The sequence below is a fragment of the Euprymna scolopes genome, chromosome 17 (assembly GCF_053919585.1).
Source record: "Euprymna scolopes isolate OS-2025 chromosome 17, ASM5391958v1, whole genome shotgun sequence".
Lineage (NCBI taxonomy): Eukaryota > Metazoa > Mollusca > Cephalopoda > Sepiida > Sepiolidae > Euprymna > Euprymna scolopes.
In genome coordinates this window covers 417,533-435,711 of record NC_136498.1, presented here as the reverse complement: position 1 = coordinate 435,711, position 18,179 = coordinate 417,533, and the positions used below count along the sequence as shown (strand labels likewise).

The window sequence follows — 18,179 nt, the reverse complement described above, 5'->3', positions numbered from 1 at the left end:
ATTTCTGTGTCTCTCATCCAAGTTTCTCTCTGATCATGTCTACTTCTCAGGCGGCAAACGATCCTTTCGATTGTTTGTCTTAAAAAATCAGCAGCAAAATATTCAATTATTTTATGGGTTCATCTTTCAACTATTCAACCAAAAACATACAACGCAAGGGAAGTAAATCAGTTTCACAATCTTATTTAAAAGAAAATTAGTTTCTTTACTTGATTTACATTGTTACAGTACAAGGGAAATAACTCTAGCAGAGAAAACAGGGGAGATTACTTATGTGAAAACATAAGTACTCTCCCCTTAATTTGTTCTCTACTCAATGATTGTGTGAAATTTGGTTGTTCTCTATACAAAGAAAGGTTAGAAAATCTACATGCAAATTAAAATTGTATTCATATGTGAAACTTTCTTAGGAAGACAATCTCTAGCTATGTATGAATCGTAACTTCTGTCCAATGAATAATTTATTTAAAATATTATATTTTGGTATTAAATAAAACAAATAGAGTTGATATGCTTGAAGTGCCAGACTAACTACGAAATTTGAAATTCTACTGTTTCTTTTACAATCAAATGTTTTACTAAAGTTACTATTGCTTAAATTCATTGTTCATTGCTTTTAAATCGTGAAAATTAAATGGATCATATAAAACATAAATTCTAATGAATATATTTTTATGTATAACTGGTACGGTCACATTGCTTGCCGTCAGTCATTTGAAATGCTTCAAAGCGTGTCCCACAGTGACATCAGTGGTTAAAGCTACATGGTAGGCCACTTAAACGTGGAAAGGATCAACTGATTATGACCTGATCCTCACGCGTAATACAAGCGAAAATAGCAACAAACAGGAAAAGTCATTCACAAAATGTCGAACTTCAAACTTGAGACAAGAAAATGAAAAATGAAAATAATTATAAAATGAAGTTTATCATCTCCATCCCGCAGTAGGAAGATGTATCACAAAGGTCAGAAAAGTGGGATTTAAAGGCTAGTGCCCTAGAGAAGGAGCACTCTGACCTGCAAAAGATACCTGAGTAATCCTGTCAGCATTCTCAGGTATGAGCGCCTCAAGTGATTAGCAATAAACTAACCCGTTCTCAGAAAGAAAAGGCAAAGTCAGTGTGGGTGAAACTACTTGAACTGTATCAGACCAGCAACATACCAGTCAAGAGTGAACAGTTCATTTTAAAAATGATCAAGACTCTGTTGGCTTTGGCACAAGGGAAAAAAGTTTATCCGTTTCAGAACAATTAAATTAATTCACAACTTTGCTCCATTTTAAGTCCTACTAGAAAGATGAAAATAAAAATATAACCTTACTACACCTTATGTCTAGAATCCTTATTCTAATTTTGATCAAAATCCATTATATTTTTTTATTCTAGAAAATGTCTCAAATTTAGAGCCTAAGGGATCTGAGGAAGAAATTTAAATTCAGGGAATTTTGTTTACTTCATGTCTAATGACTATGGATCAAATTTAATGCAAATCTGAAATATTTGAATTTTCAAATTTTCAAATTTGAAGCTGTATTCATGTTTTGGTCCCTAAAAATCTTTAAAATACTTCAAAGAAGTTTGGTGAATTATTATGAAAATCAAAGGTACCTGAATTTATATGAACGGCTTCCACACCCTCTTTTCTCCTTTTGCATGAAACTGAATTAAATTAAATATAGTTCACATTACCCACCCTTACACCTACCAGCTATGTTCCAAAATCTATAACGATTGGTTAATTAGTTTAGGGGTAAATCCTATGTGTAGAAATATATAAAACATCAACACATATTATAACTTAATTTAAATAGAAATTACTATGAATTATTTGGATTATTCTGATCACTGTTCTCATCTTGAGTGTTATTCGCACAACGTTTTGGTTAATGTAACCTCCGATTTTTTTCAGATGTATCTTGTTGAACTCAGGAATCTTTCTGTTGAACACTTGGAAATCTGCAGGGAATTTCCAACAGAACCTTTTATTTAATCAATGGGGGTAGGATGCTCTCATTCTATCGGCCATGACCAGGTAGAAGTCTTGTTGTCTGTTTTTGCTGTATGGCATTCACTCCAAAGGGGGAAGTGTCAAGGAATATAAAATTCACAGGTGATTCCCAGCTTGTACATGTCTATAAATAAGTATTAATAGAAATAGCTCTATTTGTTATTGAGCACTATCATATAAACCCGATGGATATTTTTTAGATTTTTATCCTAAAGTACATTCTTTACCCAGACTATATATATATATATATATATATATATATATATATATATATATAGCTTCAGCATTTGGACGATGTCAAAACATTGTTAATTCACTATCCACGTAGCAGCAGCCATATAGGGTAATGGTGAGAAACCTTGACTCGTTTAGGCAGTTGGGTTTCGATCCTTGCTTGAGGTAGTTGCCTTTCTATCTGCAGTGATGAGCTTTGATACAGTGAAAGAGTACTGTATGTGGATGACGATATATATATATATATATATATATTATATATATATACCCGTTCACATACACCTTTCACGATAAAGCTAGAACCCAGAATTAAATAGAATCGAGCAATTGCATCGACAATGGACAATGCCAAACTCAAACTGGGTTTCGATGTACTGCATCTCATCAGTGACGTGCTCCGACATAGTCGCAAACCCAGGTCATCGCACTCATGAAGTGTGCAATACTGGCGACCTAACCATATGGGCCATGGCACAATCTATTGTCTATGCCTCGATTTTTTTAATTCTTATATTTTTATCCAGTTCTACATTCTACGATGTGACAAGCAACGTGCACAGGTATGTGCACAGGGTGATGAAAACAGTTTCCGGCCACAGTTATGGTTTTGGTGTGGTTTCAAGTGAAGGCCACATCATGCTACCTCACATCTTCGAAGTCAGCTTGAAAGTCAACACTAAAGAGTACATATATGTGCTGAAGAGTGTGGTGGTCCCCTGGTGTAATCAGGTGGCTGATGGAAGACCCTGAGTATGACAGCAGGACTCGGTACGCTCACAAGTCCAAAGAGACGCAGGCTTGGCTTCAGAAGGAGTGCTACGACTTTGTACCTTTCTCTCACTGGCCCCTCCCCTCCTCCCCGACTTGAACCCACTGGACTACTTCGTTTGGTCATATATCAAGAACATCACCAACATGACCTCCCACAACACCAAAGCCAGCCTGATCACCGCTATATGTCAAGTATTCGCCAAGCTCCTGCCTGCACTTGTGAAAAAGGCATGCTCCCAGTTCCAAACCCGTAACGAGGCTGAAGGTGGCTACATTGAGTAGATGTCAGTTCTACTACATAATCAAGTTACCTGTATTGATTTTTTCAATAAAAGTTTTTAAATAAAGCTTTAGTAGTTTTCTTTAGCCTGACACGTTCCACCCTGAAATTACCCTTTGGTTGTGGAGGATAAAAAAAATTGAAATTTATAAAAAAAAATGTAAAAAAATGGCCAATGAAATAATTAGTGACCCCTTCACTACAAATTTGATGCAAAAACAGCCTTTGATACGCAGTTATAGCTATATGTTGTGTCTGCACAAATAATTAACAAGAAGTTATATACATATTTACATGTCTTCTCCACAACGCTATATATCTCTTTATCGTTGATGATGATGATGCCATTGGTGAATTCTAAGCAAAACTTCTGCAAAACGTTTCCTAGTTAGTCGAATATGATCATGCACATCACCTTACACTCCACAATTATAATCTTTCATTTAAAGTCTACTGTGACACCACGTTGATGCTGTAGTATATTAGCCCTGAATTTTTGTACTACCTGACTGTATTAATTATAAAAGGAAATCTGGTGAGTAGTAACTGCACTACGTGACAAAAATATCAGCAGACGACTATACAATAGGGCAGGTCGATTTTGGAACCCTGGTGAGGCAATGGTGATGATAGTTAGGGTTTGACATAGAAAAGACCTACACGAAATATTTTTCTCAAAATCGTTATCTTTGCTTGAGGAAATGATTTTAAAAGTTGAAAAATTGAAGCGATTAAAAGTTTGTCGGTGAATTGTTAAGAACGTCCCGTCATCCAAACAATCCGTACTGTTAAGAAAATGGAATCATTATTTAGAATATGTTTTAAACTACATTTTTAAATAAAATGAGTGAGGATAATGAATTAATGAAATAAATATTAAGTGTAAAGGCAAAATTATGTTTCTTAAATAATAACGACGAAAGTTTGCTTTTTCATTTCAGGAACATTTTTTTGGTGGAAACATTTTAGATTTCACTGTCGCAAAACACGCTCGTTATTGATACTGAAAATTAACGTTTATTTATTATTTAATTTGAAAACATTACGATTTAGGATTAATTATTTCGAAAGGAAAAATATATATTATTATATTTCAAGTGTCTGCAGTGAATTTAAACATATTTGTTTTATCTTTTTTAATTTGTTTTTCTATTAGGTTGGTGCAAAAATAATGGCATTTTTTGGACGTTTAAACGAACGTCAAAAACATTATTTTTGCACCAACCTAATATTTCACATCAAATTCTATTTGAAATTTTTATTAAAATATGGTAATACTCCAGTTTTATAGTAAAGCAAAAAAAAAATAGTCCATACAATTTTATTCTACACATTCTTTACAAAACATAACCACGTAATTTTTCAAGTTTTTCTACTTAATAAAAAATACTTTGCAGAAAATTAGTGTCAAATTTTAATTTCTTTTATTTTTAGGGAGTAATTGTTTTTAAGCAGTGTTTTTCTTCTAAAATTATAGTTTTAATATCGGATAACCAACAAAGATTAATACGAGTAAATAAGGAAACTCCTTTAATGGTTTTTCGTTATTTGTGCATCTATGTTATTGTGCTAAAATAACTTTGTTATTTAGAAAGCCATTCTTAATATGGGAAGGAGGTTGTATTGTAACTATTCTGTACTTTCACCTAAAAATTTAATAAACAAAAATTTCATAAAAATTAAATTTAACTGTAAAATACTATTAAAAATAGCATAGTAACATAGATGCACAAGCACAGGTTTTTCAAACTCTAAACACTAAACATTCGTTTAAAATGGTACAGCTACATCAAGGATGAATCTCTTTATGGATAAATTCATGTTATCGAATGTGGAGCTAAAATCTGCTTAAAATGTCTAAACTAAACACTACTATGCCTCTGATTTGGTTTGGTCCTCTCTCTTCAATACATCTAATTCAACTCTACAAAGCTTTTCATTATTTCTTATAATTAGCACTTATTTTTTACATATGAAACTGGAAGATAGCCTAATACAGTTTCCTTCAGTTATAATTCATTTATTTATTTTACTTTTCAGATTAGAATGGCAGTAAAAGCACAACGTTCAGTTTTAACCCGTGGTTCACAAAATTTGCTGGTCCATCTTGTCAGTTGGATGAAACAACGCTCCCAACTTCACGACAAGCCATCCAATTTAGTTATTTCTTCGAAAACAATTATCCCCACTAAAATAATAGTGAGATTTCTAAGTTAATTACCAAGGAAATAATTAGTATTCGGCAAGCAGTCAATCCACAATTGCCCTTGTTAAGGTAACATAATATAGGACAGAAGGTCAATATATTTTGCTATAAGGGGGCCAAACAGATTGACAGGAAATCTCTTGCAGCAATCAAAGTGAAAAGAATGAAGGAACAGCTAGACAGACTGTTTGATATATCTTCTTGTAGCTGTAAACTTTCTTTCTTGAGATGTGATGACTTTGCAGTAAAGTGCAAGACTGAAAATTGTCAAACAAGGCACAATCTGCACTTGTCCTTCTAACAAGGAGGTAAATTAATTTTATAGATTCACCTGAAATTATGTTCCTTTTTATGTGAAAAATAAAATAATATACTGGTATTTATTATGTAATCTGGCTCTATTATTAAACATGCAAATTTTCCAATTTTCTGGTTCCATTACAAGAACTGCCATTTACAGCAATTTTTAAATTAATTGATGAAACAACAAAAAGCCTAACAACATTTACTGATCCTTTGGGGAAACTTTGTATTTAATTATGTAATTATCAAGATTTGTCTCAAGTAGAATTCTAAAAAAATTAGTGTCCCTCCCGATCATCATTATCTGACAGCAGAAGAAACAAATAATTTAAGTGTGAAGACCAGAGGCTACTTTTTGAGTATGCTGTTGGCATCTCTTATGGAGAAGTTAACTTAGAAAATTGGGCCCTTGAATCAAGGAAGATGGCTAACATAAGCCACAAGGTTAATGCGTTTATGGACTAGAGGTGTCTATCCTCAAACACTATGATAGATTAAACATTTTGGTCAAATTTATCATCCCAGTGTATGCAGTTAGTTGGTTTGAGATCCAAACCAATAATAGTATATTTTAATGATTCAGAGAACAAAACAGTTAACTCAAATCCAAATTACTGTTTTAAACTGTTCAAAATATAGTGCTTTTGCACTACTTCCGGAAAATATAATATTGATGATACTCAGATGAATTGGATGTGAGAGAAGAGGGCATTAAAACGATTTTGTCCATTAAGTAAATAAATATTTATCCATTAAATTTTATTAGTTTTCTTAATTTACCCAAAAAATAGTTCGTTTTATTCATATTGCATCGCAAAAATATAAAAAAATAAGTGTTTTCAAATAATTGTTTTGTTTTTTTGTTTTTTTTGTGTTGTTTTTCCAGAAATAGTGAACTCAAAAAAAAAAATAAATGAAAAATATTACTGCTATCAATTTTGCAGCCACACACTGGTCAAATTTGATTGATTTTTCTCAAAAGTTGTATATGGACAGGAAGCAAGACATAGACACATTATTACAAAGCCATCGTGCCAGCAAATTAGACCTTCATTTTCCTCAAAAAAAATTATACAGAACAATTTAGTTCTATTATAAGTTTATATTATTGCCTCTAATAAAAAATTGAAATACATAGTTCTGTAACTTGTATCAAGTTGTTATATTGTGTAATACATCTCCACATATCTTTTTGAATTGTGAAATTTAAAAGACTTAGTTGCTAATTAGCTTTTTTTTACAATTTTTGTTTAATTAATGCAGTAAAAGTTTAGATATTTTGCTAGTTGTGATTCATAATTAAAATTATAACTCATGTATTTATTTTTCTTTCAATGCATTTCATATAAATATATCAATTTTAATTGGATTTTTGATAAAAATAGTGAAATTTCATAGTCGGTGTTGTGAAAAATGCTATGAAAATGAAGGATTTTTCAGCATTTTTCTACACGATTTTTAACATTAAATGCTCAATTTTCTATTCAAGATGGGAATCTAATTTTTGGTATATGTTCTTATCACATCAAATCCCAACTATCATCACCAGTGCCATGTTGATTTTCTAAAAAAAAGTTGCAAATCGACCTGCCCTACTGTACAATGGCCACCTGGTTCTCCATTCGCTGAACTAGAACTTGAACCAACCTTTCTTGTTGAAAATCTGGATAGAAATCTTAAGTATTTTACAATTGTATTCTTAGTATCTCCCGAAAGATTCCCGAGTTCAACAAGATATACCTGAAGAAGGTCAGAGGTACATTGACTGAAAATCAAGATTAAAACTGCTGTTCTAATAATCCAAACAATACAAATTATTAATCCTCATTTAAAAATTTATAAAGATTACAATGAAAAATAATTTTCAATCAATTTAAACAACCATAGTTTATGAGTTTTTATGAGTTTTTTAAGTTTATGTAATTTTTCTGTTAGTTTAAAATGTTACTTTTCTTTTCATTTTAGATGTTAATGCTCTTAATTCTGGAAAATTTTTTAGAGTTTTTTTTTAAGGTTTTATATTTTTTTTACATTTAGAAGTTTCTTTCGATTTAAAGTTTTAAAGTTTCAGTAAGTTTTAGTGCTTTTGGTTTTTCTTATCTTTTAGTCTATGAAGTTTTTGTTTTTAGTATTTTTGTTTTGCTCATTTTTTATTTTTTTCCAATGATATTAAGACATAGTGTGTTTTGTTTTTTTTTTAGTAAAAAATAATTGAAAAAAATAACTTACCCACCAGAAGCAGACAGAAATATCTCAATACTTTGGAGCTGTTCAGTCAGAGCCGAGCCAAACATATAACTTGAAATTGAATTAAGGAAAATATTCAAAACGAATAAAAAAACAATAAAAAATGTCTGTATTGAACATTCACAGATCTTTACATTTTATATATATATATATATATATATATATATATATATATATATATATATATATATATATATATATATATATATTGAAAAATGTTTAAAAAGGACGAAATCACATTCTCACCTAAAACCATTGATTGATTGTTGCTATTTCTTCTGATGAGTTAAGGGCAAAATAGATGCACTAATTGATATAATAATTAAGCAATTTATTTTGTGCTACGAAACAGATACTGTCAAGAATTGTAAATGTCAACTGAATTAAAGGAATAAATTATAAGATGGTCAACATCATGAACTTTGGAATATAAACTTTTGTCATTCATTCACTTTATTGCTAAGGATTGGGATATATTATAAGTAAATAAAGTAGATTTCCACAGACACACACATATATATATGTGTGTGTGTGTGTGTGTGTGTGTGTGTGTAAATGTATATATATATATATATATATATATATATATATATATATATAAATGTATGTGTATATATATATATATGTAAATGTATATACATATATATGAAAATGCATGCATATATATATATATATGTATATATAAAAAGCTCAATCTGATGGAGGGGTTGTCATAGAAATTAGGTTTATGATTCTTGAGGGTGAATCTAGGAGTACCCGGAGAAATTATTTCAGTGAAGTTATGAATATTCATAGAAGTCAGTAAAAGTTTAGCTTCAGAATTAATGGAATCTAAAGTCTTAGGAAGGACTATTTTATAAGATTTATTAAGTTCTTTATACAAAAAACTTTTAATCAAAATGCTACTTTCTTCAATAATGCCTTATGGAACTCAGGACACAAGGAAAAGATTGAATACAACAATTATGCTCCTCCTTTAGGCCGCCTTAAATCTGTAATCACACCCAATATGACTTGTAAGAAACAAGTTCAAATAATAAGATCTGCTGCTATTAATAACAATGAACCAATCTACATATATAATCCAAACCAAAATACTAATCGCAATACCTCCAACCCACCCAGTCGCATCAGGAGAAAGAAAAATATTTGGTTTAATCCTCCATTTAGCCTAAATGTTAAAACTAATATACCTAAGGAATTCTTCAATATTGTACAAAACTCTTTCAAATACCCACACAGATATAGTTCTATTTTCAATAAAAATTCAATCCGGATTTCTTATTCAACAATGCCTAATTTAGCACAAAACATCTTAACATCTAATAACAAAAAAATTAAATCAGCCCAAAAAATCCCTTTCCCAATTAAATCCAAAACTAACTGTAATTGTAATAACAAACATCTTTGCCCACTCAATAATGATTGCATCCATAAAGATGTTATATATTCTTGCACTATTACTGAGCTCCCACGCAATCCTCCCATAACAGACACTAATATTTCGTCTTCAAGTTATTCTTCTTCCCATCCTCCATCTGATATAGTCACTAATCCAATACACCACTCGAGCAGCCCCTCCATCTACAATCATACAAGTAATAATAATAATAATAATAATAATAATAATAATAATAATGATAATAATAATATTAATGAGAATAATATTTCTCCTAACAGCCATCCTAACACTAGCAACACTCATTATCCCCTCCAAAATAGTCCTCATACAGACATTGTCCCACCATTTGTTGAACACAATGAACACAATTCAAACCATTTAACTAATACAAATCAGCAAATTAATATTAATACCAGACCTCGAGCTTTTAATAAAGTACATACATATGTAGGCTCTACTTCAACATTAATTAAGAAAAGAATATCAAACCACATTTCTTCTTTTAACAACCATAATTCTAATAATAACCGAGGAACTTCTCTAACCATTTTAATTAAAAAACTTAACTCTAACAATACCCCCTTCTCAATCAAATAGACTATCATAAAAAAGTTAAGTCTTATACTCCAGGCTCTAAGTCATATCGCCTCTGCACAACCGAAGCTATAACTATAATTACTTCCCCTCAAAGTAACAATATAATAAATTCTAAAAATGAACTGATCTCTTTCTGTAAACATAAGTCCAAATTTAATTATGGCAATTTTGAAATTACATAGTTATTACTTTTACCTTTTATATAGATAGATAAAAAAATTTTCTTTAACGTTATCGTTTTTTCTACATACTTCTTAATACTTTATAATTTAATAATCCTTTATTTATTTATTATTTCTTCTTTGTATGGCCGGTTTTTTATCTGCATTTTCTGCTTTATTCTTTAAACTTTCCTATCTATCTAATATATCAATCTACCCACACTTTCATATCTTGTATGTATATTCATTTATATTTTACTATATGCATTTACTTACTTTTTTTTCTTGCTTTTTCCTGAATTTGCAGATACCGGCCATCCTCTCCTCTTACATAATTTTATTTTTTTATTTTATATTTTATTTATTTATTGTTTATTTATTATTTATTTTCAATATATTTATTAATTTATTTATTTATTTTCCATTTAGTGTCTTCTAACAACTCTTGCTGACATTTTTTAACTGATGACCTGTACATTTCAGTTGACCTATATTATTTTGCGCTATATATTTTTTTTTTTGCTCCTTTAACATTTCCTGTCTGGGTCATTTTGATTTGTTTCTCTATTTAATATTTAATTCTATCACCATTTAATTTTTTTTCCTCCTCTTTTTCTTCCCTGATCTTTCTTATTTATATTTATGCCTCGCCAGTAGAGTGAAAAGCATATCTTTTTTTTCTTTTATTAATATTATTGGAATTTTTTCCTTTTTTTCCTTGTACACATTTTTGTGAATTATTCCATGGTTTTCTGCCTTTGGATTATTTTGGACCATCTTCCAATTATGGGATTTCCTTGGATTTTATTTGTGCAAATGGAAATTCAATTAACTTTGTTGAAGTTATATATTTGGATTTTACTGTCACTGGATTATTTATCTCCCACTGGACTATACATTCACGTGTAATCACCTTTTTCTTCACCATATTCCCTCTGCTTCACTTTTTTGTTATCAAGTAAGATCTTTGACTTACTTGTTGTTTCATCAAATACTTTTGCATGCAAAATCCGATCCCGCATTTTGCTAATTTCTACCCTCTGATGAGAAGGAAAGTATTTCTTCGAAACTCCGCGGATTAAAGACTATCCACTTATTTAGTGTTTCCTTTTCAGATTAAATATGTTTTTAACTCATTTCAAAGTGTTTTTTAACATGTTTTATTAATTGTTTGCTCGTATATGTATATATATATATATATATATATATATATATATATATATATATGTGTGTGTGTGTGTATAAATGTATATGTATATATATATGTAAATGCATGTATATATATGTATATGTGTGTGTGTGTGTGTGTGTGTAAATGTATATACATATATATATATATGTAAATGTATGTATATATATATATATATATATATATATATATAAATATCTTATGTGAAACTCGCTTGCCTGGCAATTCTCAAATTCGAGAGAAAAAGGGTGGATATGACTTCTTTTGGTCAGGAAAGGCAGAAAATGAACCCCGCCAATCAGGCGTTGGTTTTGCCATTAAGTCCAAGATGGCAAAGTCCTTATCGTCTTTTCCCAAAGGCATATCTGATCGTGTGGCAACTCTTTCCCTAGAGTTAGAAGGAAACACCAGGGTGACGCTAGTTAGTTGTTACGCCCCAACGTTAGCCAGTTCAGATCAAGAGAAGGATGACTTCCATGATACCCTCCGTGATGTCCTCTCCAGAGTTCGACACCATGATAAACTCGTTCTTGCTGGCGATTTCAATGCTCATGTTGGTAGTGACCATCTGTCGTGGACCGGTGTACTTGGTAAGCATGGCATAGGCAAGGTAAATGCAAATGGTTTACAGCTTCTTACAATCTGTAGGGAGTCTGACCTCTGTATTACCAATACCATATTCCAACAATCTGTGCATCGGAGGACGACATGGATGCATCCTCGTTCAAAGGACTGGCATCTTATTGACTTCGTCATAACAAAGCGGAAGCACATGAGTGACTTCAAAATCACTCACTCTTTCCACACTTCTTGCTATCTTTCGGATCACGCCCTTCTCAGAAGTAAACTGTCGTTGCATGTGCGAAGGCACAGAGTTAAAAAATCAACAGTCCCCAAACGCATTGATGTGCGGCCTCTTAAATCCAGGGAAAAGAGAACTGAGCTCTCCAATAAGCTTGATGAAAACCTTGAGGGTGTTGATGTAACTGATGATGTTGAATCTTCTTGGAAGACATTGCGAGAAGCAACTCAAGCTGTAGCAGTAGAAGTCCTTGGAATACCGAAAAGAAAACACCAGGATTGGTTTGACGACAGTGACGATGAAGTTAAAGCACTGATTAACCAAATGCACTCATCTCACAAATCTTGGATTGAGGGCAAAAACTCAACAGTGAAGCACACAGCCTACAAAAAGTGTAAAGGTGAGGTACAGCAAGCTCTCCGGGCTATGAAAGAACAATGGTGGTACAATAAGGCAATTGCACTGCAAGGAGCTGCTGACAGCAAGAACACGAAAACCTTCTATGATGGTCTGAAAGAGGTATTTGGTCCTCAGAAAAGTGGTGCTTCCCCATTAAGCACAGCCGATGGAGAGGCATTGCTGACTGATAAATCAGATATTCTCAATCGTTGGAAGGAGCACTTTGAAACTGTCTTAAACACCTCATCCGTCATTGACAGCGATGTTGTGTCCTCTATTCCTCAGAATCCAGATATTCCAGAATTGTCATTGGAACCTGCTTATCAGGAGGTATGGGAATCCATCAAACAAATTGCTTCTGGCAAGTCCCCATCACCAAAGGATCCAATTCCGCCTGAAGTGTACAAGCATGGTGGGCATGTGCTGGTAAAAAAGCTCCATGCTCTCTTTGTAAAGATATGGAAAGCAGGCCGAGTTCCACAGGACTACAAAGATGCCTGCATCAAGCATCTCTACAAAAATAAAGGAATCAAGAATGTCTGTGACAACCATCGGGGGATATCTCTGCTTTCAATTGCAGGAAAGATTCTGGCTAGGTTCATTCTAAACCGAATCATAAATCGTCTCGTTGATAAGGTGTATCCAGAGTCCCAGTGTGGGTTTCGGTCGGGTCGCGGCACCACTGACATGATATTTTCCTTACGTCAGGTGGCAGAAAAGGTCCGTGAGAAAAATTAGGAATTGTATATGGTGTTTGTTGACCTGACGAAGGCCTTCGACATTGTGAATCGCGATGCTCTTTGGCAAGTTTTAAGAAGGCTTGGTATTCCAGAAAACATGCTGAACGTAATCATTTCCTTTCACGAGGGGATGAAGGCCAGTGTTGTCTCAGATGGTATGATGTCTGCTCCATTTGATGTTACGAATGGGACCAAACAGGGATGTGTAATGGCGCCAGTCCTCTTTGCGCTCTTCTTTTCATTAATGCTGAAACATGCATTTGATGATTTGGACATTGGTGTCAAGTTTCAATTTCGGTCATCCGGTGGCTTATTTAACCATCAACGGTTTAAGGCCAAGACTCTTCTTCGCACCGAAATTATTCGCGACTTGCTCTTCGCTGACAATGCCGCACTGGTAGCCACGTCCTTTGAGGAAGCCCAGGTTCTTCTTGATCGATTTTCAGCCGCGTGCAAGGCCTTTGGCCTGACAATTAGCATAAGAAAGACTGAGGTAGTGCATCAGCCACACCCTACCCCAAAACAAGTTGAAGGCGTAAAGCAAAATCCACCAGAGTATAGATTTCCTGCGCGCAAGCTGAAAGTCGACGGTCATGATATCAATTATGTCAAGTCCTTTCCTTACCTTGGTAGCAAGGTGAACCAGGGCGGTTCTCTTGATGATGCTAAGGCCACTTCTGCCTTTGGAAATCTTCGCCATCGCTTGTGGAATGAAAGGAGTATTCGACTAGACACAAAAATCCTTGTCTACCGTGCTGTTGTTCTTTCCATTCTTCTTTATGGATCTGAGTCATGGACTCCATACAGACATCACATTAATCAGCTGGACGTTTTCCACAAAAGCTGTCTACACTCCATATGTGGTCTTAGCCTCCACGACAAGGTATCAAATGCCGAATTATTCACAAAATGCAAAATATCTGGCATTGAATTATTCCTTATTCAATCGCAATTGCGGTGGGCTGGTCATGTATTGAGGATGCCTGATGACAGAATTCCAAAAATTGCGATGTACAGTCAATTTGAGGTGGTAAAAGAATTGTCGGCCGTCCTTGGCTTAGGTACAAGGACAAGTTGAAGAGTAACTTGTCTGCAGTGAACATACCATACAGGAGTCTTGAAGATGAGTTGAATGACTGAAAAGGATGGAGATCAAGGTGTTTTGAAGGTTTCCAGAGGTTTCAATCTGAAATCTTAAGGCAACTGAAAGAAAACAGAGTAAGAGCAAAACGACTACCAGCCGCACCAATATCTGCAGCATTAAATCCACATTCATGTTCTATTTGTGGCCTTGTCTGCAAGTCACTTGCTGGACTAAAAAGTCATCAGAGGCAATAGCATAAATGAGTTTTAGAAATATGGGTTGTCCGAACCTCATACGTCGAAATCGACGGGAGAGTCCATCATATGTGTGTGTGTGTGTATAAATGTATATGTATATATATATGTAAATGTATGTATATATATATGTGTGTGTGTGTCTAAATGTATGTACATATATATATATGTAAATGTATGTATATATATATATATATATATATATATATATATATATATTATATATATATATAAATATATATGTGGGTGTGCAGTCAGCACCAAACCTATCCAGAGTTTAACTGGCTTCCTCCGAAGAAGGAAGTTTCATAGGAGTATGAAATTCACAAGCGGTCCCCAGTCGCGTGTATATCCTCGTTAGGGGAGATGACGATGTTAGGTTTTCGCAACTTTTTTTGCAGGGAAGTGTTGACGTCCTCCTACATACAGTACCTGGACTTCCCAAATTGGTCACTCATTTTAGTAATGACCAGGCTCATCGTTGCTTAACTTTGGTGATCTGATGGGAAACAGTGTGTCAACATGATTATGCTGTATATTATATATATATGCCATGATTTCCCTTTACATACAGTAAAACTCCTTTAATTTGAACTTTCTCTAAAGTTGGACTTCCTCTCATTTTGACTTCCTCTCATTTGGACTTCTTCTAAATCTGGACTTTCTCTAAACTTGAACTGTCTCGTCATTGAAATTGTATTAGCATATTTGATGCGGAGTTACAGTAAAACTGTTTACATGGTTTAGTCAGATATTGTGCAGAAATGTTAATATTGGTACTATGTAATTAATGTAGATTAGCTATTGATAATTAATTTACACAAATTTTTTTTTCAGATTGCTTTATTTAAAATAGTGTAAAACAACCTATCACAATGGGTCTAGAAAAAATTCTTGAAACCAAACGGTTACCGACCAACCACACTGTTCTTAATTCACTTAATGCAAATTATGTTGAAATGTGGGCGCAACAAGATGAGGAAACTACTGATCAATATCCTGAAGGCAGTAATAGTGATGAAAATAGCGACAGCTCCCATTCTCTTGACTCTAATGTAAATAACCAAGAACACTCTGATGAAGGAATATCATGGGATGATGCAGATAAGTCTATGGAGACGGTTATAAAATTTCTAGAAAAAAGTCCTTACTTTAGTGACAACTATGTTTTGCAAGCAATGTCACTCCGAAGAGATATAATCATAAAGAAACTACAAAACTAAGAAATTGTAGATTTCCGTAATCACTTACGGAATACAATGGCAGCGCCCGAGAGCTCAATCGATGAAAATAGAAACTGCAATGAGACTCATTCAATGAATAAATAAAAAAACCTGTATTTTACATAAATGTATGATTTCTGTAGATGATAACTTAGGTAATAAATACCTAACAAGTAAGAGTAGATTTAATTTATTTTCAATGTTTTTGTTCCTGGTAATAATATTTAACAATTCTTACTTGCAATATATCGTAAACTCAACTTAATATATACTTGAAGTATCATATAGCAATGAATTGCATTTACTATTTCTTAATTCTTAGAAAATTAAAGTTAACTGCAGCACATTTTTTTTATCACGAAACTTGAACAGCATCCTCTAATTTGAACGAAGCGGATGTTCAAATTATAGGAGTTATACTGTATATATATATATATATATATATATATATATATATATATATATATATATATATATATATATATATATATATATGTAAAGGGAACTCATGGCAGGGCCATAGCGCATTAATAGCCAGTTACTATCCCCTCAGTTTGAGCTATCAGACCATCAATCGACCCCTCCTCCCTTTTCTGCCCACAAGCAATATATACAACCTTCCATGCAAATGGAAGTCGGCCAGATTAAGAAAACCTTACCCATCTCTTTCATGCTCTCTCTCTCTCTCTCTCTCTCTCTCTCTCTCTCTCTCTAAAAATAAAAGGAAGTAGAAACGGTAAGTCATGTAGCAACAAAGTCAATACTGTGACAAAGTGGACAAAGACTTTTTTTTTTTTTTTACACGGTGGTCACCACTTATCAAGGCCCGGAAGCCACTCAGGGATAAGGGTTATTGCAAGTACAGTACGTTAGTGTGGAGATTTGATGAAGTGTTTACTTAAGGGGACGGTTCATTAGGAATTTATTAACGTTGGAAGGAAGACATCCAAGTTGTAGTCAGGTGGGAAGCAGGCAGACGGAACAGAGTTCCACAGGCGTGCAGTTCTAAGAAAGAAGCTTTGTTTATGGAATCCACGTTTTGATTTAGGCACAGATAAAGAGTGGGGGAAGTTTTTCACAGTGCATTCAGCTAGACGGGTGTTTTTCATGAAAGATTGGTGAGGAGGGACCAGAGATTGGAGTTCAGATGAGCACCTGCCATGGAAATAACGATAAAACAAGGATAGGCTCGCAACGTCTCTTCTGTGGGAGAGAGGTTGCAGGGTAGAGAAAAGGCCATCCCCCACTAAGCCACAAAGTCTATTTTGTACTCTGTCAAGGCAGGATAGGCTGTTTTTAGCAGCTCCTGCCCAGATATGGCAGCAGTATTCCATCTTGGGGTTAATTAAAAAGGCTATTAAGTGGTTAATCCAAAAGAGGCAAAAATGAAACATTGTTAGCGGGGAGGGGAAAGAAAGGCTACCAAGAGGCCAAATTTTCTCAAAATTATTTTAAAGAATGAATACACAAAACCATGTATCCTGTTTGGCTAGTGTGAATACCGTGCATCCAAGTCAGTTCACATGGAGATAAACGAACAGGGCGACTATGATTTCAGTTTTCCTGTGCTGCCAAAGAACCAAATACGAACATTATGAGATACATTTTGTTTCAGTCCAGTATATGGCTAAGTATTACAAAATCATCTAATTTTGAAAATACTAACTTTTTTACAGACTTTTACAAATTTAGAAAATATCCATTTATTTTCTTATTTTTTCAGATTCATTTTCTTTTGCAAATATTTCCTCTGGCACCATCAAATATTTCCTCTGGTACCATCAAATATTTCCTCTGGCACCATCAAATATTTCCTCTGGCACCATCATATAAAAGACAATTCCTTCAGCAATGTTCTATATGATATACATCATTATTATGATGTTAAATTTATAATAAATTGTAATTTCCTCTTAAATTAAAAAACTGTTTGATTTTATTATTTGTTTCTTACAAAACAAAATATATCGTCCCTTAACCCTACGACTAATCTTAAGTCCGAGTTGCAACAAATTAATATTTGAGAAAACAAATTAATATTAATTTGCAAAATGATTCAAAAGACAAATTAATGTTTGCAGAATAAAAATTTTAAATATCGTATATAGAATACAAAATTTAAAGTTTAAAAATCAAACAAGTGCAGAATCTCTTTTAATAAACATTTTTTTATTGGAATTCAATTCGATATTTCAATTTATAACGATATCTTTATCAGGAAAATCCAGGTTATTTATTTTTACTTGCCATGGTGATGGTAATGCTTGGCACGTCTTCAG

The 18,179-nt window shown here is 33.2% G+C and overlaps 1 protein-coding gene across 5 annotated transcripts in view; it reads right to left on the bottom strand.

Moving 5' to 3' along the window:
* Positions 1-18,179, bottom strand: part of LOC145296644 (armadillo-like helical domain containing protein 1) — a 217,472-nt gene that overhangs the window by 183,266 nt on the left and 16,027 nt on the right. For all 5 annotated transcript variants that reach the window (XM_080142573.1, XM_080142574.1, XM_080142571.1 and 2 more), the window contains one exon: positions 8,032-8,100. In XM_080142573.1, coding sequence (XP_079998699.1) covers positions 8,032-8,096 — 65 coding nt within the window. In that variant the 5' untranslated portion in view covers positions 8,097-8,100. The remainder of the gene's footprint in view (positions 1-8,031; positions 8,101-18,179) is intronic.